We start from the raw sequence: 26,896 nt of genomic DNA on the forward strand, positions 1-26,896 counted from the left end.
ATGGCTGACATTATATTGTGCACCCCCACCTACTTCTTTTAACAAGGAAAGGCTTATTCCTATCAATGCAATAAGAGTGGAAAGGAATTTAGGGGCATATTAGCAAAAAATAGCGATAATTATCGCTAAATGAGCTTAGCGATTATTTTTTATCGCCGCGCTTCGCCGGATTTTATCGCAGAGCTAACGTGCTATTAGCAACGTTTATCTCAAATGCAATAAAATATTCGGCGATAGCGGCTCAATCCGTGAATATTGCTGGAAATCCAGCGATATTCAGGCATCATCGCCAATAGGGTCTTAACCTGAATATCCACCTCCCCTTGGCTATACAGGTTAAGAAGTGGTCTGAGCAGGTGTTAGGTTTTTGCGATATTCGCTCTTATCGCAATTTTTTTTATCGTTGATAGTAGGCGATAGCAATGTTAGCGACTGCTTTCAGTCGCTAACAGTTTGGGTATGCCCACTTTGCATGTCATTAGCGATAAATATCGGTGACATGCAAAGCGGGTCCCAAACCGGTCGCTATCGCCTACAAGCTGTCGCTAACTGTTGTTAGCAACAGCTTGCTAATAGCGCGATAAAATTATCGCCGCTTTCGCGGGAAAAAGTCCTGCTGAAGCGGCGATAATGCCATTGATAATATGCCCCTTAGGGTTTGTTTTGAGCACAACCCTGTGAGTGGACTTGTAGGAAAGGTTCTTCTATGATAAGTGTTTGTAGCTCACTGACACATCTGAGAAAGTGATGGCTACTAGGATAGCCACCTTCCACAAGAGGAACTGTAAGAACATGAGTGAAGGGGCTTGAAGGGAGGTCTCATAAGTCTAGTTAGGCTGATGATGAGGTCACACGGAGAGTCCAGTGGCATGCTAGGTAGAATAACTCATTTGAGTCAACCATAAAAACATTGAAGACAGGGATCCTGAAAAGGGAGACATTTTGTCAATTTTGAAAGTAAGTGGCAGTAGCTGGCAAGTATAGCCTAATAGATGTTTATGCTAGGCCTGGTTTCTACAGGTGGAGCAGGTAGAAACCAATGTCCTGGGCTGATGCTTGAAGAGGGGCAATCTGTCTAGGAAGACAGTAATGAATAGATCTCTTCCATTTGGCTGCATAACAGACTCTGGTTGGGGGTTTACGCACCTTCTTTAGGATAGCCATACACTCTGGTGGAAGATTAAGGTGCCCAAACTCTGGGACTTCAGCGGCCAAATTGTAAGATCGAGCTGTCTGGGTTTGGATTGTTTGAGTATACCCTGCTTCTGTGACAGAAGATCCGGCCTGTTGGGCAGCTTTTTGTGAATCTCTAGGGACTTCTCTAGGAGAGTGTTGAACCAAGGTTCTCTGGCCCAGGCTGGGCAACTAGAATGAGAGTGAGGGATGTGTGCCGAAGCCTGCGAACCATGAATGGAATAAGTGGGAGAGGCAGAGAAAGCAAAGGTTAGCTAGTTCATCCATAGTGCAGTGCCCATGGATAGCGGGTGTGGGAGCCCGGATGCGAAGTTTGGGCATTTTGCGTTTTCTGCGGTGGCGAACAGGTCTATGTGAGGAAACCCATCAACGGTGGACATACTGGAGTAGCACTTGGGGGTGGGGTTCCCACACGTGGACTTGTTGATGCGTCTTGCTGAGAAGGTCTATAAAGTTGTTGTCCATACCTGGAATGTGCTCTATAAGTAGATGGACCCGGTGATGTATCGCCCACCGCCAAATACTCTGAGCAAGAGTGGACAGCTGAAGGGAGTGTGCCCCACCCTGTACCTGCAGATAAGACATGGCAGTCATGTTGTCTATCCATACTAGAACTACCTTGTGTTGAATATGAGGGAGGAAGTGTCTGAGAGCTAGCTGGAGCTCATACAGCTCCGGATGGTTGATGATGAGGCCCAGTTGATTGGACGTCCACATCCCCTCTATGGTCAGCTCTTGAAGATGCGCTCCCTAGCCAGCGAGGCGTCCACTGTAATGGTCATTTGTGAAGCTGGTCCAGGAAGGGACGTTCCTGCAGCAAGTTGCTGACATTCCACCACTGCAGAGAGTTGTGAGTACAACACAAGAACACTAGATCCTTGCTTTGGCTCTCTGCTTGTGACCTTTGTGCTGATAGGCACTCCTGAAGCAGGCGCGTGTGTAACCTGGCATGTGGGACAATAGTAATGCAAGAGGTCATCCTTTCAAGGAGGCAGATTACCTACCTGACTGTTAACTGGTGATCTGGTTGAAAAAGTGGAAGCAGTGTTTGGAACGCTTGAACTTTTGCTGGACGTGGAAATGCCTTCCCCACATGAGTCGAATATGGACCTGAGGAAGGGTTGGACTCCGAGTGTCTGAAAGCATGACTTAATGGCATTGATGGTAATGCCTAGACTGTACAGGAGCTGTATGGTGGCTTGAGTGTGTGCTACACCTGACGGTACATTAAGCTCTAAATCAGCCACTCAGCCAGGTTAGGAAACACGTGGATGCCTCTCTTTCTGAGGTGAGCAATTACCACTGTAAGACACCTTGTAAAAACCCTGGGAGCCGTGGGTACTCTGAAGGGCAGCACTTAGAACTGATAACGTTGACCCTTACCACAAACTGGAGGTACAGATGATGTGCAGGGCTTATAGGAATATGGAAGTAGACGTCCTTCAGGTTGAGGGCAGTCATGAGGTTGCCTTGCTGTTGCAGAGGAATGACATCCTGGAGAGTCCCAATGTGGAAGTGCTCTGGAAGGATCTACTTGTTGAGGGGCTTGAGGTCAAGGATGGGCCTTAGGCCTCTTTTTTGGAGATCAGGAAGTATAAGGAGTATACCCTAGCCCCTTGCTGAGTAGTGCATGCATCTCCACATTAGAGCAGTTGCTGATATTCTGGGGAGAGTCTGTGTCTACAAGGGGGAATGTTTGGTGGTGTTTGTTTTATCTCTAAATAGTAACCATTATTTATGATATCTAGAACCCACTGGTCTGAGGTGATCTCTGCCTAACTGGGAGGGGGGTCCTGCAATCTTCCCTCAACAGGTGTTAAATGGTTGGGAAGAAAGGTGATTGAGTCACTGCTTTGTGGGTGTGGATCCTTTGTGGGCTGCTCCCTTCCCTCTGCCATTGTTGCCTTTGTATCCTCCCCTGCAGTAATCCTGGGGGAGTGTTTGATGTTGATGCTCCCTGGGGAGGGGCATGGAAGCCCCAGGAGTGATGGCTCTGCCCTCGCCCCAAAATTGGGTGCGACGAAAGGAACCCTGACCCGAGGGGGTCTGCAAGGCACCCATGGCTTTAGCTGTCTCTGTATCCTCGTTTAACTTTTCTAGCTTCTGGTCAACTTGCGGGCTCAACAGATGCTCTCCATTACTAGGTACGTTGACCAGATTATGCTGGATCTTTGGTTTGAAACCAGTAACATGCGGCTAGGTGTGCCTTTGAAGAAGGATACTGGTATCGACACCCCGTGCAGTCACTGGGCTGCAACCCACTTCACTGCTGCACGAATTATCTTACTCTCCCGGTCTGGCGGGGGCATCCCATTTGACTTGTGAGTTTACATATTTACGTGCCGTGTGGACCACCAGAATCAGGTGGCAGTTGACCCCTAATGTAAGGCGGGCCAGAGGGTGAAGCCTAAAGCTTTTTGTCCAACCTGGGCATGATGACTGGCTCCTTAAAAATGTCAGGCACTGATTTTAGCATCTCCCCATAAGCACTGGGAAGTACTGCATGAATCTCTACGAGAATCTCCATGAGAAAGTCATATTCCTCATGCTGCCTATGCATCACCACTTTGTAATAAGCAGTTGCTCTCTGGAGCACCTCATGATGTGCAGTCGTGTTGTCCGGGGGAAAGGTTTTGCCGGATATACATCCAGCTCTGCCGCACCCAGGGGTGTCACATCATAATCATCCCACAGGTCGTAGTGGTGCTGAGGATCATAAAGCATGTTACAAGGGTCATAGTGCGACCTACGACTATCTGCCCTAAAATCTAGGACATCGGAATCCTAAGGGGAACGATCCATTGGCAGTGGCAGGGAGGTGTGTATTGGACGTGATGGAGAAACAGTCTTAGGAGGAGGGGGTGATGTGTGAGACGGAGTTTAATGAGAGAGAAGTGGTGATGGGGATGCACTCTTGTCATGACACTGAGGCTTCTTAGGCTCTGAGTCTAAAGGTGGATTTATGGCCACCTCAATTTTCAATTTCCTGTTGGAAGGAACAGTGTCTTGAGTTTGTGCAGCCAGTTTAGACAAAATGAGTCCATCCCCGTCTGAACGTGAATTCAACATTGCCTGTTATCGAGCTCCTCTTGGAGCCACTGGACTATAGGTTCCTCGAGATCCTCAGAGGCGACAGAGGAAGTGGCTCTGGATGTCAGCTGTTTCAGAGCCGAGGACGACCGCTGGTCTGCTGGCACCAATCTGGAATTTGGCTCCGAAGGCTTCAATGCTGAGGTCGGCTTTGAGGGTGTCTTCGATGTCGGAGTCGAAGAGCTCGTTAAAGTCAAAGTTGAAGGGCATGGCTGGGATATGGGCTTTTTCGCCGAACAGTGGGCGTGCACAGGCTCCGGCTCCTTTGTTTGGTGCCGACCATGGCCATGCAGCAGTGGTGGTCCCGAGGACTCATTGCTGAGCTTGATGCTTAAATGAATGAAACAAGGGTTCCCCAGAGCAAAAAAACTGATATAGAAGCAGGACAGGGAAAATACTGCAAGAAAAGAGAAAACAACCCACATCCAATACAATGCTCTAAATAAAGAGTCCAATATAAAGGATAATAACACAGAATCTTTTTTCATATAGAATAACTTAGATCTTTATTGTTACATTCATGATCATAGTTCATATTTCAAGATGAGCCAAATGTACATAAATGCAATTTTGTATTTCGAAAGATCAACTCCATAGGATTCGCTATTTAGGAAATGCAAAATGATATGTATGAAATTACCAATTTCGTAATAGCAATTCCGACAGAGTAGGAATCACTATTAGCAAATCGCAATTAGGCAATCCCATGCCATTCGTACCAATGGGCCGGTTTTGCGCTTCCAAAATAGCGATTTCCTATTTGGAAATGCTAAGCTAAAGATGGCTTTGGGGATAACGACCCCTCAATTAATCCAAAAAATAATGGTGCACATGTAGAGCACCAGGGGCATGTGCGCACTCCAATGCACTTTAAAAATAGGATCTTGGGGTGCTTTTTTTAAATTGGACATGGTTACCATCGACTTTGAGTCAATGGTAATTGCATTTTGCTCATTTTGAATTTAGGAAATGCTTTGTACATGTGCTAAGACATCGCAAATAGGAAACCCCTATTTGCAATTTCCTATTTAGGGAATGGCAAAATGCAAATTCAACTGGGTAGAAATAGCATTTTGTGATTCCCTAGAGGCTTTTTGACCTATTAAGAAATGCAAAAGGCCTTAGTACATCTGGCCCATAGTAACATATCTAAGGGGCATATTTACTAGGACAGCGATAAATAAACACATAGCGCACTTAGTGTTTGTTTAGTTATCGCTGTCTATCACAGAAATTTATCACCCTGGTAACGTGTCATTAACAACGCATTACTCCAGGGCGATAATTTTCCAGGGAAATGGGCCAACATCGCTGGAAAACCAGCGATGTTGCACCCAAAACGGAGTAAGCCTTGGTGACTTCGACCCTGTGGTCGTATCACAATAATCCACCTCCCATGTTAGCAATGCCTTAGTCAGGAATTTAACAGACGTTAAATTCCTGCGTTAAGGCATAGTTAACGGGATTTAAAATATCGCTATCCCTCGTTGATGATAGCACGAAGCTGCGGTAGCGATATTTTCCCATGGTGTTTTGTTAGGCACGCCTCTTTTGCATCTCATTAGAGATGTAAAGAGAGGTGTGAACAAAACGGGAGCTGAAGCAAGGAAATACGCGCTAGAGCGTCCTTGCAAATAATGCGATATAATTATCGCTGATTTTTCGCCCGAAAACAGACGCTAAAGCGGCGATAATTATATCTTCAGCCCTTGATGATATGCCCCTAAATGCTTTAAACAAAAGAGAACTGTCCCACCCTCACAAACTAAAAAACATCACCATAATCCCAAACTTCATATATACCAGTCTTACTGGACACATCTCCCAAAAATGCATTAAGACTATCTTGTACATACCACGCATACTAACACATTAAAGACTATCATATGATGTACTCCAGTGACATACACCCAATGCACATACAATGGAACGAGAATGATTTCACAAATGCATTGCCTTATGGGAGCGAATCCTGTATACATTTCACAAAACTGAAAGCCTGTCAAACATTAAAAGGCCTACATAGAACATATCTTCATACGATAAATAAGTTGAGGGCATATTATCATGACAGGCGATAAAATTGCCTCGTTACCCTCCCCTCTCTCCACTGGTGTCCCGCAGGGCTCTTCCCTTAGCCCCCTTTTGTTTAACATCTTTGTGACTCCCCTGGTTTACCTGGCGTAGTCATTGGGGGCTAAGGTGATGGCCTATGCAGATGACACGCAGTTATTGTTCACCTGGAGAATGGGCGAGGACTCGGTCAACACGGCTCAGTGCTGTCTTTCTGCGGTGTTTGGCTGGTTGGCCAATGCACAACTTAAGTGCAACGAGGAGAAGTCTGAGGTGCTCCTGTTTGGAGCGTTTCCTGCTGGTTTTCGAGCCAGACTGTGGCCTTCGGACCTTCCACCCCCTCTACCAGACAAGGGCATTGCAAAAAACTTGGGGGTTTGGTTCGAGGAAAATTTGAATTTTGCGACGCACGTCAAAAAACTCACAGGGACCTGTTTTGGCATACTTAAAACCCTGCGAAAATTCCTCCCCCTTCTGCCTGTGGAGGCCAAAGAAACAGTAGTCCGGGCCTTGATCCTTTCTTGGCTGGATTACACCAACACGCTCTTAGTGGGATGTCCAGGCTATCTGATATAAAAGCTCCAGGTAGTCCAAAACGCGGCTGCTCGGCTCCTACTGGGTCTCTCTTCCAGGCAGAGCGTGCGGGTCCATCCCCGCCACCTTCATTGGCTCCCAGATGAGGCCCGTTTGAAATTTAAAATGCTGCCCATTGTCCAACGGGCCTTGTATGGATTGGGCCCACTCTATCTGCAGAAGCGTTTTGCTTTCTATACCCCTTCCAGGATTCTGCGGTCTTCGGACCAACTTCTTATCCAGAACCTGCACTTTTTACGCCAGAGGTTAGGTGGCTGCTCCTTCACCCGCAAGGCTGGCCTAGCCTGGAATGAGCTTCCTCTTGCTCTCAGGAGGGTTTCTGATCCGGTTGTCTTCAAAAAGAACTTAAAAACACTATTGTTCTGAGCCCATTCTTTTAGAGGCTCTTCCTGTTTAGCTGGTGGGTGGGGGTTTCAGGGTAGCAGCGCCAGGATACTCTGAGTAGCTGTGCGCGTTAGAAATGTAGTATAACATAACATAAAATTGTCGCTGTTTTGCTAAAATCCACACACGGCTCGTACACCCATCATACATGGGGTACGGCTCGTAAACCCATCGTACATGGGGTACGGCTCGTACACCCATCATACATGGGGTACGGCTCGTACACCCCATGATTGCAGGGGTACGCACCGTACCCCTGCGATCATGGGGTGTACGGACCGTACGGTGTGTATGTGTTTGTGTGCTTTTCCGTACCCTTACCTTACCCATGTCTGGATCATACTCGTCGGGTCATACGGCATGTGTACGAGTCGTACGGCATGTGTACGAGTCGTACGATTCACGGTTTCAGCCTTGCAATACGTACGGATCGCGACGATTCGGACGGATTCACGGAATACGGATCGTACTACGCAACTCGGACGGATGGGTACGATTCGTACGGAGAGAGCTCCGGATACAAATCATACGGACGTTTTTTTCCCAAATCGGAATCGACCCCTTTGTATGGTCTTTTGTATGGGCTAGAATTCTCCAGCTTGGCTGTCTGTGTGTATGCTGTGCATATTCTTGTCTGGAGTGCACAATAGCCTGCAGGAAGAGGAGGGTGTGAAGGCTTGTCCCAAAGGAGGAAGAGGCTGGGTGGACTGAAATGCTAAGGGACAAACATCCTCTGCCACAAAATATTCCATACTGGACATTTGAGAGACAGTCTGCCTTGTTTCCTCCTAAAACGGAGCCTCTCTGGAATGTATGTTCATGGTTATACCAGTAGTTTTGAATTATTCACTCAGCCGACTTAAGTACCCACCGTAGCCCAGTCTTGCGAACAGAAGCTCTCGATGGTGCTTTTGACTGTGGTCAGGGGCTGCTTGTTGGTCAGTTTCAAGAATTTGAAGACGTAATAAAATGCGGAGAAAGCCTGCAGAGAAACAAGAAGGAGTTGTAATGATCACAATTTCAATTCAATGCACTTTTAGTGAAAACTCACACTTCCAAATAGGCAATGGCAGGCAAAAAAGGGAACTTGAAGAAAGAATTTTGTGAGTGCTTAATTCTTAATGGTGATTGCAGGTGGTGGTGAGCACAAGTGCTCAGTTAGTTCCGTAGACGTTTATTCGTGGCATACAACATAAAAAATTTACAATACAAATAAGACAAACTAAGTAAATGAAAAAGAAAATAGTCGTAAAATCAGACATGACCATCGAATACATGTAAAGACTTCCTATAATGATTGCTGCAGCTAAACAAACATTGGCAAAGCCAATGGATCTCACCTATGCAAGAGCTTTTGGCTTTGCTAATTTGTTTTAGACATGTGGCACACCAGCGTGGCTGCTGTTCAGCAAGGCTAAAAGTTAGCGGGGTAAAGGAGCATGACGTGGAGTGGAGTGTCATAAAGTGGAGCAGAGTGGAGTGGTATGGAGTGGCGTGGAAAGGCGTGGAGTTATGTAGAGTTGAGTGCGGGAATATAGTGAAGTGGAGTGTCATGGAGGTCGTAGAGTGGAAGGGCATAGAGTGGAGTAGAGTAGGCTGTCGTGGAGTGGCCTAGAGAGTTGTGGAGTGGTGTAGAGCAGAGTGGAGTGTGGTAGAAGGTGTTCCGTAAAGTGTTGTAGAGTAGAGTGGCGTAGAGCAGAATAGATTGTTATAGAGTGGAGTGGGATATAGTAGAGTAGTGTATGAGAGTGGAACGGCATAGAGCAGAGTACATTGTCGTAGAGTGGAGTAGTGTAGGAGAGTGGAGTGGCATAAAGTGGAGTTGTGTGTTGTAGAGTCAAGTGGCTTAGAGTAGCGTGGATTGGCATAGAGTTGAGTGGAGAAGTGTGTCGTAAAATAGAGTAGAGTAAAGTGGCATGGAATGGCATAGAGGGAGTTGCGTAGAGAGTCGTGGAGTGGAGTAGTGTTGTAGAGTGGCATGGAGTGGAGTAGAGTGCCATAGTGGAGTAGAGTCTAATAGAGTAGAGCGTCACAGACTGGAGTATCATAGAGCGGAGTGTCATAGAGTGACCTAGGGTGCTGTGGCATAGAGTGCATTGGTTTTGTGTAAAGTGGTGTAGAGTGCATTGACAGGGAATGCAGTGACTTACAGTAGAGTGAAGTGGCATAGAGTGAAGTGGTTCAGGGTAGAGTGGTGTGGTGCAGGGTAGAGTGGAGTGGTGTAGAGTAGAGTGGCGTAGAGTGCACTGGTTAGAGTGGAGGAGTGTGGCTCAATGGTTAGAGCGGCAGACCCTGATGCAGAGTTCTGGCCAGGGACCAGGGTTCGATTCCCGCCTCGGTGGGGTCTCGGGCTCAATTTCCTTGGACCTGTTAATTCTCGCCTCGGTGCCTATTCTAATCACGGGCCCCACGCTGCAACTCTGGGCAATAGCTTGCTTAGCTTCCACACCGGCCCCAACAGCGCTAAGGATGCCTGGCTTCACCCTGGGGGTGCCCAGGAGTGGACACTTCACAGGGAAAGCCAGGAGGGGTTCCACAGCGGTATGAGTATCAGCGCCAGGAAGCCGAATAGGCGACACCGCAAGGTGACCGTCTGGTGACAGTGCGCTCTATAAGTACCATGACATTTACTTTTACATTTAGAATAGAGTGGTGTAGAGTGCAGTGCCATGGAGTACAGTGGTGTAGAGTAAAATAGAGTAGCGTAGAGTGCAGTGACATAGAGTGCAATGGTGTAGAGTGCAGTGGTACAGAGTAGAGTTCCATGGCGTAGAGTCCAGTTTTGCAGAGTAGAGTTTTGTAGAGTGCAGTGGTGCAGAGTAAAATGGCACAGACTATAAAAGAGTGGCGTAGAGTGCAGTGGCATAGTGCAATGGTGTAGAAAGGCATAGCTTGCAGTGGTGCAGAGTAGAGTGGCATTGAGTTTGGTTGCTGAGAGTGCAGTCTTGCAGAGTAAAGTGGCGTAGAATGCAGTGGTGTAGAATAGAGTGGTGCAGTGGCATAGAGCGCAGTGGTGTAGAGCAGAGTGGTTCCGGGTAGAGTGGAGAGGTGCAGGGTAGAGCGCAGAGTGGTAAATTGGAGTGACATAGAGTGCAGTGGTGTAACGTAGAGTACAGTGGTGTGGAGTGAAATTTTGCAGAATAGATTAGAGTGGCATGGAGTGATGCAGAATGTAGTGGCGTAGAGTTTATTAGAGTGGCGTAGAGTGCAGTGACAGAGTACAATAGTGTAGAGTGTTGCAGATTGCTGTGCCGTAGCGTGCATGGGCGTAGAATGCAGTGGTGTAGAGTGGCATTAAGTTCAATGTCTGAGAGTGCAGTGGCGTGGAGTACAGTGGTGTAGAGTAGTGTGAAGCAGAGTAGGGTGGCTCAGAGTAGAGTGGCAGAGAGTAGAGTGGTGCAGAGTGGGATAGCATTGAGTGTCGTAGAGCGCACTGGTTAGGGTAGAGTGCAGTGCTATGGAGTGCAGTGGTGACAAATAGATTAGAGTGGTGTGGAGTGATGCAGAGTGTAGTGGTGTAGAGTGCAGAAGAATGCCGTAGAGTTGAATGGGGCAGAGTAGAGTGCAGTGGCATAGAGTAGAGTGGTACATAGTAGAGTGGTGTAGAGAACAGTGGCATGAGTACAGTGGTGCAGAGTAGAATAGAGTAGTGTAGAGTGCAGTGGCATAGAGTGCAATGGTGTAGAGTGCAGTGGGAGAGAGTAGAGTAGTGTTGGGTTCTGTGGCAGAGAGTGCAGTGATGCAGACTAGAGCGGCGCAGAGTAGAAAAGTGTGGCATAGAGTGCAGTGACAGAGTGCAACGGTGTAGAGTGGCGTAGCTTGCAGTGGCATAGTGTGCAGTGGTGCAGAGTAGAGTGACAATGAGTTCAGTGTCCGAGAGTGCAGTCTAGCAGAGTAGAGTGGCATAGAGAGCAGTGCTGTAGAGTAGAGTGGTGTAGGCATGGAGTGCAATGGTGTAGAGTAGTTTCTTTCAGAGTAGAGTGAAGTGGGATAGAGCAGAGTGGTTCAGGGTAAAGTAAAGTTGTGCAGGGTAGAGTGCAGAGAGGTATGGTGGAGTGTCATAGAGTGCAGTGGTCTAGCGTAGATCACATTGGTGCGGAGTGCAGTTTTGCATAGTAGATTAGAGTGGCGTGGAGTGGAGTGATGCAGAGTGTAGTGGCGTAGAGTTCAGTAGAGTGGCGTAGAGTTGAGTGCTGCTGAGTACAAAGCAGTGGCCTAGAGTAGAGTGTGCACAGTAGAGTGGTGCAGAGAGCAGTTGCGTAGAGGTCACTGATGCAGAGTAAAGTAGAGTGGTGTAGAGTGCAGTGACAGAGGGCAATGGTATAGAGTGGTGTAGCTTGCAGTGTAGTAGCATACAGGGGTGTAGAGTGAAGTGGTGAGGAGTAGAGTGGGTTACGTTCCGTGGCCAAGACATGAGGTAGAGTGGCATAGAGTAGAGTGGCTAAGAGCAGGGTGGTGCAGAGTAGAATGACGCAGAGAAGAATAGAGTAGTGTAGTGTGCAGTGGCGAAGAGTGCATTGGTTTTGAGAAAAGTAGGGTTGATTGCATTGGCGTAGAGTGCAGTGGTTTAGAGTAGAGTGACATAAAGTAGAGTGGTGCAGCATAGAGGGAAGTGGCATAGAGAGGCACAGAGTGGAGTACTGTGGCATAGAGTGCAGTAGCATACAATAGATTGTTTCAGAGTAGAGTGAAGTGGCATAGAGTGGGGTGGTGCCGGGTAGAGTGAAGTAGCAAAGAGTAGTGGTGTAAAGAGTAGTGGCGTAGAGTGGTGCAGAGTAGAGTAGAGTGGTGTAAAGTGGAGTGGTTCAGAGTGGAGTAGAGTGGCATGGAGTAGAGTTTTTCTGAGTAGAGTGGAGTGCTGCAGGGTAGGGTGGAGTGGAGTAGTGCAGGATAGAGTGAAGTGATATACAGTAGTGGCGTATGGTACATTTGCGTTGAGTGCATTGGCATGGAGTGCAGTGGTGCATAGTAGAGTACAGTAGAATGCATTAGAGTAGAGAGTATAGAGTGAAGTCGTGTAGAGTGTCGCACCAGACACCAGCAGTGCTAAAGCCGGACCTGGTGGTAGACTATTGTTGTTTCAGTGGAACATGTACACCTATTTCATTGTGGACAACATATGCATCCACCATATAGTACAAACACTATGTTTTGACATAGGCAGAGTGTTTAAGGCTGTTGTGCATATAATTGTTTCTGGGCTCCTGTTTGTAGTTTTCAGGAAAGCAGTAATCTGCGTTGTCTAGGGTTTTAAGGCACAGTGCTCCTGCACCTGTTACAAATACTGAGGCTATTGCTCATTAAGTGCAGTTGTGTATGCAACACCTTTTGACTTGCCAAATTATTATTAAAAGAGTTTGGTACTCTGACTCGCTGACAGTAAAAAGAAAGATCATTAGACATTCACAGGAGGGTCACATTAAGCAAAAGCCAACACTGCTTTGATAGAAAAACCTCAACATGAATATTTGCTGCACAGAAAGTGGGTGCACCTCTTCCCTGCATGCCTGTTTTAAGGGTTATGTTACAGCCTCGTAAACTGGAGCACAGGAGGGACATGGACGGGGTCCATGGGGAGGGTAATCTGCATTCCTTTTGCTTTTCTATAAACACTCTCACTTTGAAGTCACAGAAAGAAAAGTAAACACCATGCTCCCTTGGAGGTAGGAGCCTGACATTTGACCTTTGTGTTTAAATGCACAGCAAATGTCACAAAATAAGAACAAGATTTAAAGGACTGTTTACAGAAAATGCGATCTTGGAAGGATACAGTAAAAAAGGTTTGTGGTAGGGATGAACTCAAGCTGGACAACCTAAAACCAATCAATCAATAAAGGTTCTTATAGAGTGCGACTACTCACCCGCAAGGGTCTCAAGACACTGGGGAGGGATCTGCAGTTCAGTCGAGGAGCCAGGTCTTGAGGTCCTTCCTGAATTGAGGCAGTGTCGTGAATGCCTGATGTGCAGAGGTGGGGAGTTCCAAGTCTTCTCAGCGAGGTAGGAGAAGGATCTTCCTCCAGTGCCAGTGTGGCGGAGAGGAGGAATCTGGTTGGTGTGTAGAAGGAGAGGCAGTGGTTGAGGTATTCAGGTCCGGTGTTGTGCAGGGCTCTGTAGGTGTGCGTGAGGAGTTTGAAGTTGATTGATTTGTTGACCGGAAGTAGGGGTGGGCGGGATTTGCTAAATTGCCTTTTACAAAATTCAGCAAAACAGCAAAAAATCTCCACGAGCACGCGGAATTTCGCGTGCTTGCGGAGATTTTCAGGGGGGGGCTTCTTTGCAAGTTCATAGTGCTATTCCTACACTACAGCTGCGTAAAGGGCCAGAAGAGTTGTCTCCAGTGACCATGTGTGTGTAACTTTGTCATCGCGCCGAAAGGCGCCGGCGTCCCTTGAGTGAACTATCCATCATAGTGGGTGAAGTGGGGGAAGACGGTGCACACCGCTAGTGTGTGGGGAGGGGCCAAACGGGTGGGGTTTCTATGTGAGTTCACATGCCTCTTGTGTTTATAAAAGGTCAGAGACCGATCAGAGCAGCAGATGAGGAGAAAGAAGCTCCTGGTCACAGGAACTGCACGGGGATTGCGCTTGTGAAAGTCAAGGATGCAAAGGCCTCCATCAAGCATCACAGCTAATTTTCGATGGTAGATATGGGGAGAAAGCACACTTGCCCAGCCTCGACAAAGCTGAGAAAGCTCACAATTTTGTGGGCTGATTAATGAGTTACTGAGCTCGGCACCTACGTTATTTATATCTGTAAGTGCTTCCTGTACAGGTTTAATTTTTGTGACAGGAGCATCGTGCCAGAGAGAATCCTGCCCTGCATATTTATCCAAGAAGACGCCACCGTTTTGTGCGATACCTCTACTCAACTGGAGTACTTCCTACTGGCTAATCAGTATGTGTTACCTCGTTGGATAAATGTATAGTGCTTTTCCTACACTACAGCTGCGTAAAGGGCCAGAGGAGTTGTCTCCAGTGACCATGTGTGTGTAACTTTGCCATCGTTCCAAAGGGCGCCAGGGTCCCTTGAGTGAGCTGTCCATCATAGTGGGTAAAGGGTGGGAAGACGGTGCACACCGCTAGTGTGTGGGGCGGGGCCAAAAGGGTGGGCTTCTATGCAAGTTCACATGCCTCTTGTGTTTATAAAAGGTCAGACACCGATCAGAGCCACAGATGAGGAGAAAGAAGCTCCTGGTCACAGGAACTGCACAGGGATTGCGCTCGTGAAAGTCAAGGATGCAAAGGCCTCCATCAAGCATCACAGCTAATTTTCGACTGTAGATATGGGGAGAAAGCACACCTGCCCATCCTTGACAAAGCTCACGATTTGTTTGGGCTGATTAATGAGTTACTGAATTTGAGCTTCAACTCGGGCGCCTGCTTTATTTATATCTGTACGTGCTTCCTGTTGAGGTTTAATTTTTGTGACAGGAGCACTGTGCCAGAAAGAATCCTGCCCTGCATATTTATCCACTAAGATGCCACCGTTTTGCAATACAATTCCGTTCTGCCGCGGATCGCGGAAGTTTAGACATTTTTGCGGTCCGCACGAAATGCGAAAGTGCTGAAATTTCGCAAGTTCCGCGAGCGGAACAGAATTTCCCGCCCACCCCTAACTGGAAGCCAGTGGTGGTCTCTCGGCAGAGGATGTCCAGGAAAAGTTTGGCTGAGGCGTTTGGGATGTGCTGCAATTTCTTTTGGAGTTTTTGGGTCATGCCAGCATAGAGTGCGTTGCCGTTGTCAAGGTTGCTGCTGACAAGCGTCTAGGTGATCATTCTTCTGGACTAAGTGGGGATCCATTTGAAGATCTATTGGAGCAGGCAGAGCGTGTGGAAGCAGGAGGATGATACGACATTGGTTTGGCAGTTAATTGAGAGCGAAGGGTCGAGGAGGATGCAGAGGTTGCGTGTGTGCTTGGGTGTGGGGGTTCCGAATGCTGCTGGCCACCAGGAGTAGTCAAGCGGAAGGAGTGGAGCCCAGAATGAGGACTTCGGTTTTGTGGAGTTGAGTTTGAGGCAGCTCTCCTTCATCCAGGCGGCTACTGCTTTCATCCCGCTGTGGAAGTTGTTCTTAGCAGCTGTTGGTTCGTCAGTGAGGGAGAGGATCAGCTGTCCCCCCAGGGGGGTTGGGGGTGCCACCGAGCTCTTTGCGAGGCCCGGTTTTCGGCCGATTTTGTTACAGGGCAAATTTTGCAGCTATGCTTATATTTTTGTTGGCTGTTTGCCGCTGAGAGCTGGAAAAGTGTGATGCATCTGCACCTGTTTCCGCCGCATCGCTTAAGAAATCTTCCCAGCGCCTGCATGTAGCTCGAGAAAGCAGCGCACGCCGTATATAGTGCACCAATCCCCGAAGTCCGAGATCATCGCACCAATTCTGACGCAAGCCCTGCTGGGAGGCTGCAGGAACCCATGCATCGTCCCGGATCATCGCATCGAGGCGCAAAGTCTGTCACTTCGTTGGGGGACCAAGTAAGAAACCGATACATCACCTCTCCACGTTGTAATAAACAGATGCATCAACTCCTCTTTGGTAAGGAACCGATGCATCACCTCCCCTGCACAGCAATAGGAACCGACGCATCACCTCCCCAGGAGCAAGGAACGGACGCATCACCTTCCCTGAGTGTAAGGAACCAACGCATCACTTTCCCTACGACCCTTTTTGTTTGTGTGCACAACGCATCCATGGTACTTTGTGTGGAAAGTGTTGCATCTGCAATTTGAAAGTCATATTTTTATTACTGTATTGTGGACTTTTTGCTGTTTTGGTCTTGTTTTGTTTAGATAAAGATTACTTATTTTTCTAAACGGTGTTACTGTATGTATGCACAACTGCTCTACACATTGCCTCTGAGATAAGCCTGTCTGCTCGTGCCAAGCTACCAAGGGGGGCGTGTATCCCCCTTAACCAGACAAGAAGCGAGGGTCCCATATTAGGAGAAAGGTCACTACCACTGCCAACTAGAGCCCCAAATTTCTAACAGTGTTGAACAAGTTACTTACCTTCGGTAACGCTTTTTCTGGTGGATACAGTATCTGCCTGTGTATTCCTCACCTTATAAATATCCCCTGCGCCAGAATTCCGTGGAAAATTTTCATAGCTCTCCGCACCGACGAGATCGTCATAGCATCATGGTTCCGCACGCGGCTCCACATGACGTCACCAGAGCCATAAGAAGACCAGGTCGCTGTGATGACGTCAGTTCCACCCATTTTTTCTGTGCCACCAAGGCAAACTGCGAACCGACCATAGAGACAATGCATACATAGTATACAGAATTCACACAAATACACTCAGTGTAATATGAAATAAAAAAGCTTGCATTTCAAACATGACAACAATAAACCAATGAAGGTAATAAAGTCTTGAGTACACAAAAATACATCAAATAACTAATGCCTCAATTTTTCTGGTATACAAGGGTGGACAACGGGGAAGTGGGTGGGTCAGTGAGGAATCCACAGGCAGATACTGTATCCACCAGAAAAAGCATTACCAAAGGTAAGTAACTTGTTCTTCTGATGGATACACCTTATGAATAGAATCCCACAGCAGTCCCACTCCCGGAGGAGGGTGTCCACCCTTCTATACCAAAAAGTCCTGCAAAACAGAGTGTGCAAAATGGCCATCCCTCCTCACTTCGGAATCTTAGCAGTAAAGTGTGTAGGAAGGCCCAAGTTGCAGCTTTACAAATGTCCAAAACAGGAACACCTCTAGACAATGCAGATGTAGATGATTTAGCCCTGGTGGAATGAGCTCTAATGCCTACAGGAGGCTCCTTACCAGCCAGAGAGTAGCATATCTTGATACACATGACGATCCATCTCGATAAAGTGCGCTTGGCACTGCCTTGCCCTTCATACGACCAGCATATCCAACAAAGAGCTGGTCATCTTGCCGGAAGTCCTTTGTTCTGTCCAAATAGAAGCTAATCGCCCTCTTTGGATCCAAACGATGAAGCTTCTCCTCCTCTTTAGATGGGTGAGGGGAGGATAGAAAGTTGGAAGGGTAATCGACTGACCTAGGTGGAAGGGAGCCACCACCTTAGGCAGAAAAGCAGCCCTGTTCCTAAGTACCATCCTTTCAGCATGTATGGTCAGAAAAGGAGGCTTTGAACTCAAAGCCTGGAGCTCACTCACCCTCCTTGCCAAAGTGATAGCTACCAGGAAGATCGTTTTAAAAGTTACGTCTCAACAGACAACTATGCATAGGTTCGAACGTAGAAACCATTAAAAAAGTTAACACCAGATTAAAATCCCACTGGGGCATAATAAAAGGAGTGGGAGGAAACATGTTTGTCAGCCCCTTAATGAATCTTAAGACTGTTGGAGACTTAAAAAGAGAAGGCTGATCAGACAAACAAAAAAATGCCGACAATGCCGACAAATAGCCTTTAACTGCAAACACAACAGTGATGGACAGAATGTGGATCAATGTCACACATTCACCCCAGTCCAAAGATCTGGGCCCAAATCCATCGTTTTTCCACTCCACACCACCCTGGGTTAGACAATGGCGATATGCAAATCAGCACTGACCCTGTGCCCCATGGGAACAGTCCAGTCCGAACTACAAAAGCCATGTCCTTCCCAGAACGGAAACAAGCATCCGAGGACCGGACGGTTTCGAGGTAACACCTCTCATCAGCCCGGCTAGCTTGATTCCAGTGGTGTGGAGTGCCTGGGACTCACGTCTGAGCATCCCCAGTACACTTAGAGCGGTAATTGCAAACACAACAGTGATGGACAGAATGTGGATCAATGTCACACATTCACCCCAGTCCAAAGATCTGGGCCCAAATCCATCGTTTTTCCACTCCACACCACCCTGGGTTAGACAATGGCGATATGCAAATCAGCACTGACCCTGTGCCCCATGGGAACAGTCCAGTCCGAACTACAAAAGCCTTTAACAGCACAACCCTGCTGGGCCAAATGAAGAGAAAAACAAAGAACATCAGAAAGATGAGCTTTTAAGGGATCAATAGATTTCTCTCCGCACCATTTAACAAATTTAGACCAGCTGTAAGAATAGACAGACTTGGTGGAGTGTCGCCTGACTGAAAGTATAACGTCCACCACGTCAGGCGAGAGAGAAAAATAATTCAAGTTGCCGGTTCAATCTCCAGGCATGAAGGTGCAGGCTCTGGAGGTGGGGGTGTAAAACCTGCCCCTCCATCTGAGAGAGGAGGTCTGCCCTGAGAGGGAGACGGAGTGGAGGGTGTGACGAGAGGTGAAGAAGGTCTGTGTACCACACCCTTTTTGGCCAATCCGGGGCTATCAATATAACGCCTTGGCGAATATTCCTCAGAACCCGAGGAATCGAGGGTATGTAAGGAAACGCGTAAAGGAGTTGCGAACTACAACTCAACTGAAACGCGTTCCCCAACGCTCCCTGCCTCGGAGACTGCAGAATGACGGGCAGTGCGCGTTCTCGCGAGTGGCAAACAGGTCCACCCGAGGAGTTCCCCATGTCTGGAAGATGTGTCGAACTACCCCTGGATGAAGCCTCAACTCGTGGTTGGCGGAGAACTGCCGGCTGAGACTGTCCGCAAGCACGTTCAGCACCCCGGCCAGATGGTTTGCCATCAAGCAAATCTGATGGCCCTGAACTCTCTGCAGAGACAATACGACCCTACCCCTCCCTGCTTGTTGAAATACGACATTGCGACAGTGTTGTCCATCAGGACTTGAAGCGACTGACCGCGGATGGAAGGGAGGAAGGCCTTGAGCGCCAAACGTATCACCCGCAATTCCAGAAGGTTGATGTGAAGCAACCTTTCCTCTGGAGACCAAAGACCTTTGATCTCCAGATCCCCCAGATGAGCTAGGGTAGAGGCATCCGTTATTACTGTGGGCACCGATGGAGGTAGAGGGAAGGGATTTCCTTGAGACAGATTGCCCTCCACTCTCTACCAAGACAGAACCCCTGCAGCTTCTATGGAGATGCTCACAGACTCCCTGAGATATCCATTGTGCTGATACCACTGCCTGCGGAAACACCACTGGAGTGCCCTTATGTGCCAGCGTGTATGGTTGAGCAGCAGGATGCAAGAAGCGAACAGACCAAGCTGGCGAAGGACCTTCAGAACTGGAACAACCGCTCCATTGTAAAACAAGGGAATCATTTCCTGAATGTCGAGAATCCTTTGAGGAGGAGGGAATGCTCAACACACAGTGGTATCCAGTACTGCCACTATGAACAGGTTGCGCTGAGAGGGCACCAGGTGAGACTTGGGAACATTTATTGAAAAACCCAATTTGTACAACAGCTGAGCTGTAACCAGCAGATCATGACTCACCATCTCTGGAGACTCCGCCTTCAACCGCCAGGCGGTATATCTGGTTCTCCACCTTGTTGTTATCAGCCCTTTTTATTCTCTAGAATAATTATTCTATAACCCAGACCTGATACTTAAGGTCCATACACTCCCTTTCTTTTCTTTTTTCTCTATTCCTTAAACAGAGACACTAGGTCCTCAAGTAAGCCAACTTGACCCTCTGGGCAACTTGTGGCTGAAACATGTCGACCTTATTTTGGACATAGCTCAGTGTGGAAGCCCCATTATTCAGCTTCCTACGCACGCCAATGATTTTAAGTAGGCTTCTTTTCCAACACATGGATTAAATTTACGGACATTGTTAAAGAGCCTTTTTAATCTCACATCCCCTTTTATAACTGACTCACTACTGTACTAACCAGTGGTTTACCTCCCGGTGGAGGAAGCATACAAATAAACCCGATGATGATGCTGTCACGTTGCTGATAACAACAAGGCGGAGAACCAGATATACTGCCTATTCGAGCCTGGGTACGTGAATGAGGGTTTTTTTTATCGGAACCAGAACCGAAAAAGAGAACTAAAACCCTGGTTACACAGGACAAGTGATCCCTTTCCCCTCTGATTTTGTACAATCTGAAACCTTGGCATCTATGAGTGAACCATTGTGCAAAATGTGCTAATTGAGGTGTATTCCTCTGCACCCTCATGGTGACCAGCGTACCAGATGTCCATGCAAACATACAAGCGCCAAGCAGTTTTCCATCAGCTACATGTTAATGTAACTCTACAAAATAAATACATAGGATGTTCTCTGCAGAAATCAGCGGTTTGCCTGCGCTAGGTTACACTTAATCCAGCACTTTAAAAGTGGCACTTCATTCAAGGTCCAATCAGGCCTTCTATAATGTCTGCTTACGCGTAGAAATGCTGCAAAGTTTTTTTTTTTTTTTTTTTTTGTTTTTTTTTTAAACTTTATTGTTAGGAAGGAATAGTGGTTAAACAATTGCATACATTCAATTGGTAATTACGCATTTCGTACAAGATATCTGAGCAGTCATGTACTGGCTACATTCTCGTAATTAAGACATAGTTTCTGCTGTATCATGTGTTTCTCGTAGGCTTTCAATATATGATATTCGGTCGCAGAGCGCGTTCCCTCGGTAGCCCTTCCCTCAACTTCAGTGGTGGCTACATTTCCTTCCAAGTAACCCTTAAGAACAAACTTCCCAACATACCCCCCCAATCATGTGTCATCGTGTCCCTTGGACGTGTCCCACAGTTCGTAACACCCTGCGCTGCTATCCGTAGTGCATTAAATGGCCAGTTCATTGCCGCCCTTTCAGCCGTGTCATACGTCCGAGGCCTACTCCCCGCAACTGGTCAGTTACTCCTCCTCCCCTTCGGAGTCTGATTCCTCTCCTTCTGGCAAGGGCTCACAAAGTTCCCCTCTGTACATGTTCCATGCCGCCCATACTTTGTTCCACTTCCGGGGCGCCGCTCGGAGCACATACACCGCTCTCTCTGTTACCATCAGGATGTCCATGTTTTTGGCCCATCTACTGGCGGTGGGCACTTCCGGCGCCCCCCATTTTTGTGCTATATCCCGCTTAGCCACTGTTAATGCCAGTGACGCCCAAATCAGCTCATATCTACCCAGGTCATTTGGGTCCCAGATGTTTAGAAGGCACTTACGTGGTTCGGGTAGAACGGAGAGTTTGAGGGCCTGGGAGATGGATCGTAGTACCCGTCTCCAGAATTCGCGTATTTGCGGGCATTCCCATAGCGTGTGGAATAGTGTCCCTTCCTCCCCGCAGCCTCGCAAACAGAAGGGGTGTGGTGCTCTTTGTATTTTGTGCAGCAGTGTCCTGGTGTAATAGATACGGTGTAAGATTTTAAGCTGTACCAGTCTGAGCCTACTAGAGATTCCCACCTCCTTCGGGGAGGCCAGGGCCTCATTCCATTCAAATTCGTCTGTCTCACCTAGTTCCCCTTCCCACTTCCCTTTGAGTTTTAGTGTCGGGTCTTTGAGATTGTTGATCAACTTTTTGTATGTAAGGGAGGTGGCGCTTTGGAGCATGTATTCGGTTAGCAGTCTGTCTTCCAAAGGAGAGGAATCTGGTAATGTGGTGCCGGCAGGGATTGCTTGTAGTAATGCATGCCTAATCTGGACATACCTAAATGTTTCTGTGGGTCCGAGGTTGTATTGCTGTTGCAAGTGTGGAAATGGTAACACTGAGTCATTGTCCCAGAGGTCTCCTATCGTAGAGACGCCTATTGAGTCCCACCGCTCGAACCCCTTACAGTCTCTGAGGTTCCCCAACGCTTTCGTGTCCCACAAGGGCGTCATTTTAGTGAGTCGGCCTGCCCATCCCAGACGGGCCTGCGCCACGTGCCACAGCGCCGCCGTGTGCTTAGTCGGACCGATCAGGTCCTTCAGTTGTGACTTGTTGTACAGCACGGACAGCATACAGACCGTCCCAAGTTGCGACCAGTCTGCCCGGTAGGCCGGGTCGTCCTTCGGGGCGTGGATCCAGTAGTTTATAATCTTGAGTTGGGCCGCCCAGTAATATAGCTGGATGTTGGGGAGTGCTAAGCCACCTTCGTACCAGCTCTTCACCAGCTTGTCGTATGCTATGCGCGCCGGGCCTGTGCCCCAGAGCAGGACCGTGACCAGTGCCACAATCTGTTGGAAGTAACGCTGTGGCACCAGGTGAGGAGTATTTTCCAGCACGTAAAGGAGTCTAGGGAGGGCCATCATCTTGTACAATGCCGCCCTGCCCAGTAGGGTCAGGGGGAGGGCCGCCCAGTGCCTAACGTCTGCTCGCAGGCGATCCATGGGCGGTTTCAGGTTGTTCACGAAAAAGTCTGCTTCCCCGCTCGCGACAACAATGCCTAGGTACTTGAAAGAGGCCGATGTCTTAAGCATTGGACAGTTCCCTTGTAGTCTTGGCTCTGGGCCTTTTAAAGTGTATATGGTGGATTTCGACCAGTTGAGTGTGTAACCCGATGTGCGCCCATGCATGTCACAAAGGCCTAGTAGGGCCGGGATGCCGGTCTCGGGCGCGGTCATGTATATGAGCATATCGTCCGCGTACAGCGAAACTTTGTCCTCCCACCCCTCCTCCCATGTGATGCCCGCGAACAGAGGTGTCGATCTGATTTGGATGGCCAAGGGCTCAAGTACAAGCGCGAAGAGCAGGGGGGACAGGGGGCAGCCCTGTCTGGTCCCCCTGCCCAGTGGGAATCTCGGCGATGTGTGGCCATTGGCCACCACTTGTGCCACGGGGTTTGTGTAGAGCAGCCGTATCCATCGCATGTATTGTGGCCCAAAACCCATGCGTTCCAGTACCATGAAGAGGTATTCCCATTCCACTAAGTCGAACGCCATTTTGGCGTCGAGGGAGAGGATTACCGCCTGTTCCGTGAGGAGGTGTGCACGGGCCAACACTCCGTGGACTCGTCTAAGATTTAACGCCGTGCTCCGGTGGGGCATGAAGCCCGACTGGTCAGGGTGGATTAGTGTACTGAGATGGGGCAACAATCGGGTAGCCAGAAGTTTAGCTAGTATTTTGGCTTCGATGTTTAGCAATGATATCGGGCGGTATGAAGTGCATTCTGTCGGTGGTTTACCGGGTTTGGGTATTGCTACAATCGTTGCCGTGCGTTGATCTAGTGGCAGCTCTAGTCTGTCCCTACTCTCCAAATACATGTCTAGCAATGGGGCACTGAGGTCTGCAGCCGCGGACTTATACCACTCTACTGGTATCCCATTAGGGCCCAGTGCTTTACCTGATTGTAATGCCATAATCGCTAGCTGGATTTCTTCCCCTGTCGGGTCTAGTTCCAGGGTGTCCCTATCTTCCTGTGCAATTCTGGGGATGGTAATGTCCGCGAGCGTTGCCGTTGCCATTTGCCGCGTGACCCTCCGTCCCGGTGTATAGATTTCCTGATAGTGTCGAGCTAGTTCGCCTACTATGTCCTCCGGGTGTACCAGCGTCCGCCCATCCTCCGTGTTGAGCCTATGTATACCCCTCACTCCATTCCCTCTCCTGTCCAGCCATGCTAGCATACGTCCCGCTTTGTCGCCCACATCATAGATCCTATGTCGAGTGTTCGCGATGTATCCCTTCTCTGTCGTCTTGAGGTGGGCTAGGTACTGTTGTTGCCGGAGCATGAGTGTGTGTGTCGTGGCCGGGGAGGGGTCTGTCATATGAGCGTTATTGGCCGTATCTAGTGCAAGTTCCAGGTCCGTGAGTTCCTTCCGTGAGTCCCGTTTGTGTCCCGTGATAGCCGCAATGGCCGCCCCCCTGAGGACAGTTTTGTACGCCTCCCATAAGATGGAGGGCGACTCCACTGTGCCCGTGTTCTCAGCGAAATACAGTGATGTCGCCAGTTTGAGTTTCTTTCGAATCTTGGGGATTTTCAGGAGATTGGGGTAGATTGGGTATAGTCGGGCATTCCGTTTCCCTCCGGTGGTCAGCGATAAGACGATTGGAGAGTGATCCGAGACCCCCCTGGGCAGCGTGTCCACCCTCTCCACCATATCTATTCCCAACCCCAGTGTCATGAAGTAGTCTATACGGGATAAGCTGTTATGCACCGCTGAGTAGTACGTGTAGTGGGTGGCCTCTGTGTGTATTTCCCGCCCGAGGTCTATAAGGCCTAGGGCTTCCGCAAAGTCTGACAGTGGTGTAGCACCTCGTGGTCTGGGCCTGGTCAGGGAGACCAAGAAGGAATTTGCCTAGTGCTGGTAAGGCCACCGAGTGTAGGGCTGGGGGAATATACACTGAGATCACATTCAGGGCCCTGCCCTCCCACTGGCCGTGTATTGCGGCGTAGCGACCCTGGTCGTCTGCCACGTGGCCGGACACCATAAGGGGGGAGGATCTTCTCACCAGTATGCCCGTACCCCTGGAGCCAGTAGTGAAGTCGGCATGGACTACCATTGTGTACCCACGTCTGTCGAGGGCTTTGCAGGTGGATCCCGTGAGGTGGGTTTCCTGTAGGAGGACCACATCCGGGTTTTGCCGCTTTACGGCCTGAAGGACCAAGCCTCTCTTGATTTTGTCACCCAGGCCCCGGACATTCCATGTCAGTATGCGCAGTGGGGGAGTCTTCCCAACCGTGGAGGGGCCCTCGGCGGGCGTGTGATTAGATGGCCTGGCCATTAGGCTGATGAAGGAGTCTTGCACACAACTTGTGCTGCGGCATAGCCCATGCGTCGACTAGCGTCGCGCTGTGTGAGAGACATGTTAATGTCAGGGTGATACTGCTGTGTAGGTGGTGAATGATGACTACAAACAAGAGTAAACATTTCAACAAATAAACTTCAAACCCATCCCCCCTCCCTGCTACCCTGCTCCACGGACAAACTCCCGCCCGCTTCCCCAACTGTGCAGAGTGCTTCAGCCCTCCCCTAAACATCATACTTGCTCGTAGGGTTGGTGAGTCCCCTCCGGGCACTGCCTGTGCCCACCCTACTCAGCTACGTCCGAGCCACGGTCCCGCGGCCCACACAGTCATGAAAAATAAAGCAGTGAAATGTCACACCGGAGCCACTTGTCCTGAGTCCAGTGGATCTCTCTCAAGGTCCGATTCTATTTCCGTTTCGCCTCCCTGGTGTGGTCGGTTGGGGGACTGACTGGGCGGCGTCTGGTCAGTATGGTGTCGCTGCCGGTCCCGCTGCGAGCTTTGCCGTCGCCCCGCTGGTCGCCAGCCCTCCAGCCATTCTTGAGCCACCTCTGGCGTGTCAAAAAACCAGGTTCTCCCCTCGGCCACTATCCGCAGTTTAGCTGGGAACATCATGGAATACGGCAGTTCTCTGTCGCGCAGTGCTTTCTTAACCTCCGTGAAGGACTTGCGCCGCCTGGCCACCTCTGCCGTGTAGTCCGGGAAGAACGCCAAGGTTGCGTTTTGAATTCGCACTGGCGGTGAATTCCTCGCCGCCTGTAATATTGCGTCCCTGTCCCTGAAGTTGAAGAGCCGGGCCAGCACCGGTCTCGGAGCCGCCCCTGTCCTGGGTGGACCCCCCGGGACTCTGTGCGCCCTCTCCACCGAAAAGAAGTGCGATAGGCCCTTGGGCTGGAGCTTGTTCTTGATGAGGTCTTCAACATAAAGGTCCATGGCCCCCTTCCCCTCCGTCTCCGGAAGCCCAAGGATACGGACGTTGTTGCGGCGTGAACGCCCTTCCTGGTCGTCCAGTTTGTCATGCAGGAGTTTGGTGACTTTTTGCATCTTTTCCATGGCCAATTGGAGCTCTGAGGTGTCCTCTACGAGCGACTTCGTGACCACTTCCACCTGCGACACCCTCTCCGCCATTTTGTGAAAGTCCGCTCGTAGCAGAGACACCTCTGTGGAGATGGCGCCCACTGTGGTTTTAACTTCTGAGAGTGTTTTCATGATATCCTCTAGCGTAATTTTCGTCGTCTTTTCGGCTTCTTGGGTATGGCTTGTGGAGGGTCTCCCTGTAGTTTGCTGCTGGCCTTGGTGTCCGTATGCGAACTTATCCAATTTGGCTTGCGTGGATCCGCTCCTAAGGCCTTTTCCCGCCATGGTGTTGGGCCCTGCGAGCGCCAGAAAAATGCCCCAGGTGACCGCTACCTGTGGGTCAATTGAAGTTTCTGATAGGCGGAATCAACCAGGTGGCAGTGGGTCTCACTGGATGTTGGTGTGAGAGCCTAGGGGGTCGCTGACGTGTATCGTGTTGTTGCTCTCGGTAGCCTCTTCCCGGGACGGAGCGGGCACTGTGTTCCCCCCCTCGATGGTCTGCACTGCACCGTGTCTCGTGCACTGGACCGGTCGCTGTGTGGTGGGGTACTCCTGCTGTATCGACGCCACCGGTAGCGGGCCTGGGGGTCCCCCCTGTGGTCTCGCGTATATGTCCGGCGTTACGCCGTCCCCCCGGGGCACCGTCCACCTGGCTTCTGTCCTGGCGTACCGTGTGGGCCCACTGCTCTCTCTCTCCTGTGCGGCGACCTCCTCTGCCCCCTGTAGTGTTGCTGCGTCAGTTATGGTCTCTTTGCGGGGGGGGGGGGGGGGTTCGTTGTAGGGTGTTGTCCCCGTGCCGCGCTGCCCAGGTCGGGGTTGCACTGACCGTCGTACTGTTCAGGTCCTGCTTGGTGTTCGTGGCAGCCCGATCGCCACTGGAGGACTCCGTCAGTAGCTGTAAGCCCGGTCCGATCCTCCGAGAGGCACCGGGGTGCGAGCACTCCTCCGGCCGGGGTCCGGATTTCACTCGAGGCCGGTGCTTCACCCTCTGTTGTAGGCCCCAACTCTCCAC

General features: G+C 49.5%; 1 protein-coding gene across 3 annotated transcripts in view; it reads right to left on the reverse strand.

The window, feature by feature from the left end:
- The window catches only part of ENTPD8 (ectonucleoside triphosphate diphosphohydrolase 8), a 562,224-nt gene that overhangs the window by 11,573 nt on the left and 523,755 nt on the right, over nt 1-26,896 (reverse strand). For all 3 annotated transcript variants that reach the window (XM_078642095.1, XM_078642094.1, XM_078642096.1), the window contains exon 8: nt 8,207-8,317. In XM_078642095.1, the coding sequence (XP_078498221.1) occupies nt 8,207-8,317 (111 nt within the window). The remainder of the gene's footprint in view (nt 1-8,206; nt 8,318-26,896) is intronic.

Source organism: Lissotriton helveticus, chromosome 5_1 (genome assembly GCF_964261635.1).
Source record: "Lissotriton helveticus chromosome 5_1, aLisHel1.1, whole genome shotgun sequence".
Classification (NCBI taxonomy): domain Eukaryota; kingdom Metazoa; phylum Chordata; class Amphibia; order Caudata; family Salamandridae; genus Lissotriton; species Lissotriton helveticus.